This window comes from Salmo trutta, chromosome 5 (assembly GCF_901001165.1).
Source record: "Salmo trutta chromosome 5, fSalTru1.1, whole genome shotgun sequence".
Lineage (NCBI taxonomy): Eukaryota > Metazoa > Chordata > Actinopteri > Salmoniformes > Salmonidae > Salmo > Salmo trutta.
In genome coordinates, this window is record NC_042961.1 from 31,772,596 (window position 1) to 31,783,668 (window position 11,073).

General features: G+C 40.4%; 1 protein-coding gene across 1 annotated transcript; it reads left to right on the forward strand.

Annotated features, from left to right (window-relative positions):
- Positions 1-53: 53 nt before the first annotated feature.
- On the forward strand, positions 54-10,241 carry LOC115194068 (hyaluronan-binding protein 2). The gene is made up of 13 exons (XM_029753407.1): positions 54-208; positions 561-657; positions 861-944; positions 2,335-2,445; positions 2,632-2,748; positions 2,927-3,037; positions 3,232-3,409; positions 4,419-4,516; positions 4,638-5,064; positions 8,415-8,557; positions 8,991-9,125; positions 9,419-9,564; positions 9,764-10,241. The coding sequence occupies exons 1-13, from the start codon at positions 149-151 to the stop codon at positions 9,923-9,925; spliced, it is 1,869 nt and encodes a 622-aa protein (XP_029609267.1). The 5' UTR covers positions 54-148; the 3' UTR covers positions 9,926-10,241.
- The last annotated feature ends 832 nt before the right edge of the window (positions 10,242-11,073 follow it).

Sequence of the window (11,073 nt, forward strand, 5' to 3'; positions counted from 1 at the left end):
AGTCAATAGAACAGTAGTGTGCGGTGAGAGACCTAGATGCCAAAGCACTCTGTACATACAAAGGTTAGTCTTCCCACACAAATGGTTGGGAAATGATGTGGGTGATCTGACAGAATTACTCTTCTAGCCGCACACAATCACTGCCATCATGAACTCCAAGCCTCTTCTCTTCTGCCTCTTCCTTGTATTGCTCATTCTACCTGTTCAAGTAGGTATTCTACTCATTTGATTTTCTTTTGCAGTAAATATCAGGAATAAAAGGGTGATAGACTCAGTTGCAAGTTTAGAGTAGATGCCTGTCGAATGTGTTTGCTCTCCCTTACAACATTTTTCCAGTTGTTTAATTGTTTATTTTGCTGTGTTTAATAAAATCTAAAAGATGTGTTCTCAATATAATTCCTAGATAAAATGATTGTTTACAAGTTTTGCAGTTTGGCAAATAACGCATGAGTGCTGGCATTAGGCCTACTGTTGCACTGGTAAAATACAAATGTATTAAATGCTACTACTGTAAATAATGTTACTTGGTTGAAAGAAGAATGATGACATCTTTTATTCAGTTACGTAAACAAGAGAAGCATGAAAAACATCCGAAACAGGAAAAACACAACAAAAAACCTGAAAGAAAGTACAGAAGACATGAGGATATTCTGAAGGGTAAGCATATTATTTATTCATATATTATTATTATTATTCATATTTATTCATATTATTTATTCATAATGCACAATAGTGTAGGCTTTCACAATATGCTTTCACACACATGCACACACACACAGACATAGAGAGAGAGGGGAAGAGAAAGAGGGAGAGCTAGACCATGTAACACTACAATATTTGACAGTGTATCTCCGCTCTAGACCCATTCTTTGAGATCGTAGATGAACCAGGTGAGGACGATAGTGATGAACCTGACTGGCTTTATGAACTCCAAGAACCAGATGGTGAGATATGAAGAAGAAATTGTCTTATGACATGCACTACATTGTAAAACCTTTCCTGCTGTTTTTACCGTAACTTAAAGGCAGCCAGTTGACTGAAGGTTACTGTAAAAAAAGGTACAGTATGTTACCGTACTGTATTTTACAGTATCCAATACTGATATTGTGATATTTTATATTGTTGTTTTAATGCTAACTTGCAGGCAACTGGCTGCCTGTAAGTTACCATCAAACAGCTGTACAGTGCATTACTGTAATCTTTTAACGTAATTGTAATGAATAAATGAACAAATTAAAATCATTGAGAGGAGATGGGGTTTGCATTTTACAGTATTTTACCGTAATTGTATGCGATTGGTAATGTGTTTACATATTACAGCATATCAATGAATGCTCGTTTGGTAGTCTTGTTTGGTCTTTCAATTGCACTTCTAGAGGACTAAACCACGGCTTCCAAACTATTAGTGAATACATGGCAAAACAGACCAAAGGACATGTCAAATACTCAACCATTAAAGGTTTGAGACTTGCTGCCACTCCGATCTTTCCCCTATACACATGTAATTGTTGGGGCACTACTACCACACATCAGTGAAATTGGTACAGCAGTTAAGGTGGCACAAATGTAGCCACGCTACAGAATATGTTCATGAACCAGAAAAACGATACCACGCAATCACTAGTGGTCAAAAGATTTTTGGTACTACAAAATATGTTACTGTACTGTATTATGTGGGGTGGAATTACAGTACCATTCAAAATACAGCAATTCTTTCCCGGCCCAGAATATTTTCCCACAATGCACAATAATTTATAATATGCTGCAGTATAATGATTCAAAGTATTTTACTGTTGATAAATCTACAAATTTACCGTACTGTAAAAATGTAATGTTTTCATTACACTGTAATATTCAGTGTAATTAAATTTGTAAATCATAAAAATGTTGTATACACCCTGTTTGGTTGGTTCACTTCAGACCTTGATGTCTCTCAATCCTATCTTTCAGAATTGTTTGAAAAAGTTGCAAGTTGCCAATCCTATAATGCTATGCAGTTACAGTAATGTACTGTTGAACCAACATTTCTTTGGGATTTACAGTATAATTTACTGTTTACGCCTAGAATCCCCCAGAGTGCATTGCCATTTACAGCAATTAACTATAAATAATTCATATGTTACTTTACTGTTAGTTTTATTGTATATACTGTCAAAACAACAACAAAGTTTTGCACTGTAGATATTTCATATGACATACAATTGTGAGGACACAAGAAGACGCTAAGGTCTATACTGACTGAGTCTAAAGTCGATGCTGAGTCTAAATCAATCACTGTTTGAAACTGCTCATGTAAAAGTCTTCCCTCCTCCCATTGTCTTGTTCATATTGCAGGCCAATGCAACCCAAACCCTTGCCTCAATGACGGTGTGTGTGAGGAGAAGGGAAAGAGAAGGTTCAAATGTGACTGCCCCAAGCCATTCAAGGGCAAGAAGTGCCAGAAAGGTAGGAAAGGGAAAAGAGACTACATAAATTGAAAAAGCTTTGTACTTTAGTCCTTGCTTGTATAGTAGATATTAAATAGTTTTTACACCAAAATTATTTACGACAAAGATTATGCCACATTTCCCTTGCGGATACAGTCAGATGTAGTGAGAAATAAACTGATGTGAATCTGAATTGTTCTTACAGGGCCCAAAAGGTGTAAGAGGGGCACATGTGGTCGTGGTGAGTGTGTGTTGACCTCTAAACCACCTTTCTACACGTGCAAGTGCAAGCAGCCCTTCCTGCCCCCAGACTGCAAATCACGTGAGAGCCCTCCTGACCTCTTGCCTCTGAAGTGAATGATGAGTGTCCTCACAAATTAATCAAATTATTATCCTCTTTCATTTTTTGGGTAATATGAGAAAATAGCAATGTATACTATGGAATTTCTTGGTCATTTTTAACTAAACAGGATGTTTCTGTAATCACATTTCTCTTCCAGTTGCGGTGTGTCAGCCTAACACCTGTAAGAATGGAGGCGTGTGCGTCAAGGACGGCATGGACTTTGACTGCCTCTGCCCAGATGGCTTCAGTGGACGTTTCTGTAATGTTGGTAAATAAATACAGTACATTCCAGCTCTTCAGTCAGTCAATAGAGTTGGGTTCACATCCATTTCAGGAACTAAACCAACATTTGTTGAATAAAATGGAATTGGAATTTCAGTTTACTGAATTGACAGAATTTAAATGAATGGTCAAACCTTTCCTGATATTCTGACTGGATGTAAATGTCATAATCTTGACTAGGCCCAGATGACTGTTACAAGCTCAAAGATGACGGGGAGTCATATCGCGGCAACGTGAGTGAGACAGATTATGGAGAGGAATGTCTCTACTGGAACTCCCATTTCATCCTGGAGAAAGGCTCTGATCCCTTCAATGACTTTGAGGATGACGATGGACTTGGCCCTCATAACTTCTGCAGGTCTGGGCCCATATTCACATAGAGTCTCAGAGTATGAGTGATGATGTAGGATCAGTTTATCCTTTTAGATAAGATCAGTATGGTATGCGACTCCGGGATGCTGGCCTTCTAGGCAGAGTTGCAAAGAAAAGGCCATATCTCAGACTGGCCAATAAAAAGAAAAGATTACGATGGGCAGAGGAACTCTGCCTAGAAGGCCAGCATCCCGGAGTCCCCTCTTCACTGTTGACGTTGAGACTAATGTTTTGCAGGTACTATTTCATGAAGCTGTCAGTTGAGGACTTGTGAGGTGTCTGTTTCTCAAACTACTTGTCCTCTTGCTCAGTTGTGCACCGGGGCCTCCCACTCCTCTTTCTATTCTGGTTAGAGACAGTTTGCGCTGTTCTGTGAAGGGAGTAATGTACAGCATTGTACAAGATCTTCAGTTTCTTGGTAATTTCTCACATGGAATAGCCTTCATTTCTCAGAACAAGAATAGACTGACGAGTTTCAGAAGAACGCCCTTGTTTCTGGCCATTTTGAGCCTGTAATGGAACCCACAAATGCTGATGCTCCAGATACTCAACTTGTCTAAAGAAGGACAGTTTTATTGCTTCTTTAAATCAGCACAACAGTTTTCAGCTGTGCTAACATAATTGCAAAATAGTTTTTTAATGATCAATTAGCCTTTTAAAATGATAAACTTGGATTAGCTAACACAACGTGCCATTGGAATACAGGAGTGATGGTTGCTGATAATGGGTCTCTGTACGCATATGTAGATATTCCATAAAAATCTGCCGTTTCCAGATACAATAGTCATTTATAACATTAACAATGTCTACACTGTATTTCTGATCAATTTGATGTTATTTAAATGGACAAAAAATAGCTTTTCTTACAAAAACAAGGATATTTCTAAGTGACCCCAAACTTTTGAACGGTAGTGTATACTTATCTCTCTCACACTCAAAAATATTGCTTTATACACTTAACTCTGTTGTTTACTGTTGTGTATTGATTGGTCCAGAAACCCAGATGGTGACACTCAGCCATGGTGCTTCATAAGAAGAGGGCGGATGCTGCTGTGGGATCACTGTGGTGTCAGGGAGTGTGCTAAGCCCACAGGTCAGCCTTAAATATAATATCTCTGACAGCTGCCTATATGGACAGAAACCCAACCTAAAACCCCAAACAGCAAGCAATGCAGATGTAGAATCACGAGTAAAGTTGTACTGAATTCTTTCAGCCATGGTCACAACAGATACTGGTCCCAAGCCTACTACTGGTCCGAAGCCCACTACTGCAACTACTACAACTACCAAGCCTACTACTCATCTCAAACCCACTACTACAACTACTACAACACCCAAGCCTAAACCAACACCGGCCAAACCCTCAGCAGGTCCAGAGAAACCTACAGCACCAAAGCCCAGTGGAGCCCCACGACAGACCACAGCTAGCCCCACCTCTGATAAGCAGTTCACCACCTGTGGAAAACCCCAGCCGAAGAAGGCCATCACCAGGATCTACGGAGGCTTGAAGGCCGTCCCTGGAGCCCAGCCCTGGCAGCTGTCCCTGCAGGTCCGACCCAAGGGCTCCAGCCAGGCATACAGGCACATCTGTGGAGCGGTGCTCATCGATAGCTGCTGGGCTCTGACTGCCGGCCACTGCATGTGAGTATAACTATAATACAGTGCCTTCAGAAAGTATTCATACACCTTGACTTATTGCACATTTTCTTGTGTTACAGCCTAAATTGAAAATTTATTAAAACAAAAAAATCACCCATCTACACACAATACCCCATAATGACAAAGTGAAAACATGTTTTTTGAAATGTTTGCAAATGTACTGAAAATGAAATACAGAAAACCTCAATTTACAGAAGTATTCATACCCCTGAGTCAATAAATGTTAGAATCACCTTTGGCAGCGGTTACAGCTGTGGGTCTTAATGGGTAAATCTCTAAGAGTTTTGCACACCTGGAGTGTACAATATTTGCACATTATTATTTTTTAATTCTTCAAGCTCTGTCCAGTTGGTTGTTGATCATTGCTAGACAGACATTTTTAAGTCTTGCCATAGATTTTCAAGACGATTTAAGTCAAAACTGTAAATTGGCCACACAGGAACATTCAATGACGTCTTGGTAAGCAACTCCAGTGTGTATTTGTCCTTGTGTTTTAGATTATTGTCCTGCTGAAAGGTGAATTTGTCTCCAAGTGTCTGTTGGAAAGCAGACTGAATCAGGTTTTCCTCTAGGAATTTGCCTGTGGTTAGCTCTATTCCATTTATTTTTATCGTAAAAAACTCCCCAGTCCTTGCCAATGACAAGCATAACAAGCAACCACCATAATGCTTGGAAACATGAAGAGTGGTACTCTCGTGATGTGTTGTGTTGGATTTGTCCCGAACATAAAATGTTGTATACATAACATAAAGTTAATTTCTTTGTCACATTTTGTTTTGCAGTTTTACTTTAGTGTCTTATTGCAAACAGGATGCATGTTTTGGAATATTTTTATTTTGTACAGGCTTCCTTCTTTTCATTCTGTAATTTAGTTTAGTATTGTGGAGTAACTACGATGCTGTTGATCCGTCCTCAGTCTTCTCCTATCACAGACATTAAACTCTGTAACTGTTTTAACATCACCATTGGCCTCAGTGAAATCCCTGAGCGACGCCTGTATCTTTGTAGTGACTGGTTGTATTTATACATGATCCGAAGTGTAATTAATATGCACCATGCTCAAAGGGATATTCAATGTCTGCTTTTTTTTTACCCATCAGCCCTTCTTTGCAAGGCATTTGAAAACCTCCCGGGTCTTTGTGGTTGAATCTGTGTTTGAAATTCACTTCTCGACTGAGAGACCTTATAGATAATTGTTTGTGTGGGGTACAGAGATGAGGTAGTTATTCAAAAATCTTGTTAAACACTATTATTAAACACAGAGTGAGTCCATGCAACTTATTATGTGACTTGTTAAGCACATTTTTATTCCAGAACTTATTTAGGCTTGCCATAACAAAGGGGTTGAATACTTATTTACTCAAGACATTTCAGCTTTTAATTTTTTATTAATTTGTAAACATTTCTAAAAACATAATTCCACTTTTACATTATGGGGTATTGTGTGTAGGCCATTGACACAACATCTCAATTTAATCCATTTTACTTTTTTACCTTCATTTAATTAGGAAAGTCAGTTAAGAACAAGTTCTTATTTACAATGACCGCCTACCCCGGCTAAACCTAGACGACACTGAGCCAATTGTGTGCCACCCTATGGGACTCACAATCACAGCCGGATGTGATGCAGCCTGCATTCAATCCAGGGACTGCAGTGATGCGTTTTGGACTGAGATGCAGTGCCTTAGACCACTGCGCCACTCGGGATGCAGGCTGTAACACAACAAAATGTGGAATAAGTCACGTCAGGGATGTGAATACTTTCTGAAGGTACTGTATATACACATGCATCCATAAGGACCAACGCATGAACCCATACAATATAGACCACTGACATAGTGTATACATTACAGCCTTATTCTAAAATGGGATGAAATAGATTTTTCCCTTATCAATCTACACCCAATAGCCCATAATGACAAAGCAAAAACTGCTAACACATTTACATAAGTATTCACACCATTTACTCAGTACTTTGTTGAAGCACCTTTGGCATCGATTACACCCTCGAGTCTTCTTGGGTATGACTCTATGAGCTTGGCACACCTGCATTTGGGGAGTTTCTCCCATTCTTCTCTGCAGATCCTCTCAAGTACTGTCAGGTTGTACGTCGCTAGACAGCTATTTTCAGGTCTCTCCAGAGATGTACGACAGGGTACAAGTCCGGGATATGGCTGGGCACTCAAGGACATTCAGAGACTTGTCTCGAAGCCACTCCTGCGTTGTCTTGGCTGTGTGCTTAGGGTCGTTGTCTTGTTGGAAGGTGAACCTTCGTCCCAGTCTGAGGTCCTGAACACTCTGTAGCAGGTTATCATCAAGGATCTCTCTGTACTTTGCTCCGTTCATCTTTCCCTCAATCCTGATTAGTCTCCCAGTCCATGCCTCTGAAAAACATCCCCTTAGAATGATGCTTCACCGTAGGGGTGATATTGGCCAGGGGATGAGTGTGACGCTTGGTTGTCAGGCCAAAGAGTTCAATCTTGGTTTCATCAGACCAGAGAATCTTGTTTCTCATGGTCTGAGAGTTCTTTAGGTGCCTCTTGGCAAACTGCAAGCTGGCTGTCATGAGCATTTTTGGTTGTCCTTCTGGAAGGTTCTACCATCTCCACAGGGGAACTCTGGAGCTCTGTCAGAGTGACCATCGGGTTCTTGGTCACCTCCCTGACCAAGGCCCTTCTCCCCCGATTGCTCAGTTTGGCAGTGCAGCCAGCTCTAGGAGGAGTCTTGGTGGTTCCAAACTTCTTACATTTTAGAATGATTGAGGCCACTGTGTTCTTGGGAACCTTCAATGCTGCAGAAATGTTTTGGTACCCTTCCCCAGATCTGTGCCTCGACACAATCCTGTCTCTGAGATCTACGGACAATTCCTTAAATCCATGGCTTGGTTTTTGCTCTGACATGCACTGTCAACTGTGTGACCTTATATAGGCAGGTGTGCGCCTTTCCAAATCATGTCCAGTCAATTGGATTTACCACAGGTGGACTCCAATAAAGTTGTAGATACATCTGAAGGATGATCAATGGAAACAGGATGCACCTGAGCTAAATTGTGAGTCTCATAGCAAATTTTCTGAATACTTATGTAAATAAGGTATTTCTGTTTTCAATTTTAAATAAATTTGCAAATCATTTTAAGAAAACTATTCACGGGGTATTGTGTGTAGGTTGTTGAGGAAATAAATTAATTTAATCCATTTTAAAATAAGGCTGTAAAGTAACAAAATGTGAAAAAAGTGAAGGGGTCTGAATACTTTCCGAATGCACTGTATATCAATCCCACGGATCACTGCAAGTGATTTTTGCAACCCTACATTGTGTTTGTGTTGGACCAGTGATCCAAAGGACCAGATGCAGGTGGTGGCTGGGAGTCTGACTCTAGGAAAGGATGTGCCCGTTGGGCAGACGATCACAGTGGAGAAAGCCACAAGGCATGAGAATTACAAGGAGACATCCACAGCTGTTTACAATGACATAGGTGATATATGCACTTGCTCTTTCTCAAAGCTCTGTTTACTGTAGTTTGCATGTCAGGATTTCCTTAAGGATGGTTTATTGTTATTAGGGGTTGGGATCAATTCCATTTCAATTCAGTCAATTGAGGAAGAAAACCGGAAAACTCCAATCTATTGGAATAAGAATTTCAGTAAACTTTCTGAATATAATTGACTGCATATAAATTAAATTGATCCTATTTATACGTTGTATTTCATATGGGTCTATAGATTTCTATTATATTTGAATGTATAATATCACGTGCAATATGATTCAATCATTGCTTACATTGTAACTGTGAAGAAATCCCAATTAAAATAGTTCTGAAATTGAAATGAAATTCCATCCCTGATTGTTATATTTTAGTGACTGCAAAGTCAATGTACCATAATATATATTTCCTTTCTGACCCAAAGCGGTGCTGAAGCTGAAAGCCACAGACGGTCGCTGTGCCAGAGAGAGCCAGTTTGTGAAGGCAGCCTGCTTGCCTGATAGCCCATTCTCTGATGGGACTGAGTGCACCATCTCTGGATGGGGCGCTACTGAGGACTGTAAGAGCAGGCTCTACTGCGTTTCCTTATGTTCATGTACCTATGTTATCATCATGCCCACAGCATATTTATTTAATAATATTACTCATATCATGTGCATGTACACTAGTCATGTGTTATATCAAAATGTAACTGAATTCAATCAAATGGAATCTGATCATATTACATGGGTATTTTGTGTGTGCTTGTAATCATCCGTTATGTACTTGTTGTTCTCTTTCTCTACTTTCTAGTAGTCCTCAGTGTGTGAACTATTATTTTCCCTTCACTATCACTCTTCTGCTCCCCCGTAGCTGACTACGGCTCCAACCACCTACTGGATGCCCAGGTGCTGCTGATCAGCCAGGAGAGCTGCTCAAGCAGCAAAGTCTATGGAAGCGCCATAGACAACACCATGTTTTGTGCCGGTTACCTGCAGGGAGGAGTGGACTCCTGCCAGGTCAGTGAGTTGATTGGGGTGGATTGAGACTCAATGCTGTGTTTGGGAGGTGCTTTGAGACTAACTCTGACTGAGTATGGTATGATATCACATAAAGCATAGTTTTGGGGGATTGAATTATGATTGGATTGAGATTACTTCATGTGTTTGGTATTGAATGGTTTGAAAATGTTTAATGAACACTCCGTGTGACTGGCAGGGTGACTCTGGAGGGCCGCTGATGTGTAACAAGGAGGGCTCCCATTTCATCTACGGTATTGTGAGCTGGGGAGACCAGTGTGGGTTGAAGAACAAGCCTGGGGTCTACGCACGGGTCTCTCACTACCTTGACTGGATCAAGTCAAAGACACAAGCAGCATAGCTGGGCTATGCCAGTCCATACAGTTGCAGGCACTAAAAAGTTAGATCACGGCACGGTATTGGCAGAACAATTCCGCAATGCATATGCAACATGGTGCTTTAGTGTCTTCTAGCGGTAGTTTATCACAAAAACCCTACGGTAACAAGTGCTAAAATAGGTGTCTCTCAATTGGACCGCTACTGAGTAATCATTGATTTATGTTTTGAATATAGCTAACATGCTGTCATTCCAGGATATAAAATGACTGACGACTGTAAGAGAACAAAACCATTAAACGTCCCTCTATGGATCTTCCTGCAAAAATGGGGATTCTGAATACTGTTTCTATTATTTTTTACAATGGTATTCTTGGATAAACTTGTAGTGATAATGAGAGAAAACTACGTAGTTGTCACAAGGGTCGTTGAAAGGGGACCAAGGCGCAGCGTGTAAAGTGCTCATATTTCCTTTATTAATGATAACACTTAAACCAAAATAACTAAACGACAGCCAACAGTTCCGTAAGGTACACTGACAAAACGGAAAACAACTACCCACAAAACCCAAAGGAAAAACAGGCTGCCTAAGTATGGCTTCCAATCAGAGACAACGATAGACACCTGCCTCTGATTGGAAACCATACCCGGCCAAAACATAGAAAACAAAACATAGAAATAGAAATCTAGAAAAGGCCCACATATAAACAGAAAACCCCAAACCACCCAAAACAACCACCTGTCACGCCCTGACCACTCTACTATGGAAAATGACCCTTTACAAGGGTCAGGACGTGACAGTAGTAAGTATAGGTCTATAACAGGAAAGCACAGAACCTTTCATGGTGAATAATATGTGGTTTAATGGTCTATAGCATACTTGTTCGTTGCAAGTACAAGTGGAGTACACCAAAGTCTTAAAATAATATAAAACAGATGAACAAAGGACAGAGGGACATACAGTACACTGAGAGTCAAAACGTAGGACTGTGGGCGTTTAGCCTGATCAAGCAGACTGCTGCACTCACTTTTCGTTTCATTTGACACATGAAGTGAAGCAAAATACGAGCTATCGCAAGATGCAAGCTGGTTTCACAAGGCTAGTGGGTGTTGTGCAGCCTCAGTGCTGCTAACAGACCTATCTGAGGCATCTCTTAGACAGAACAGGGTGAG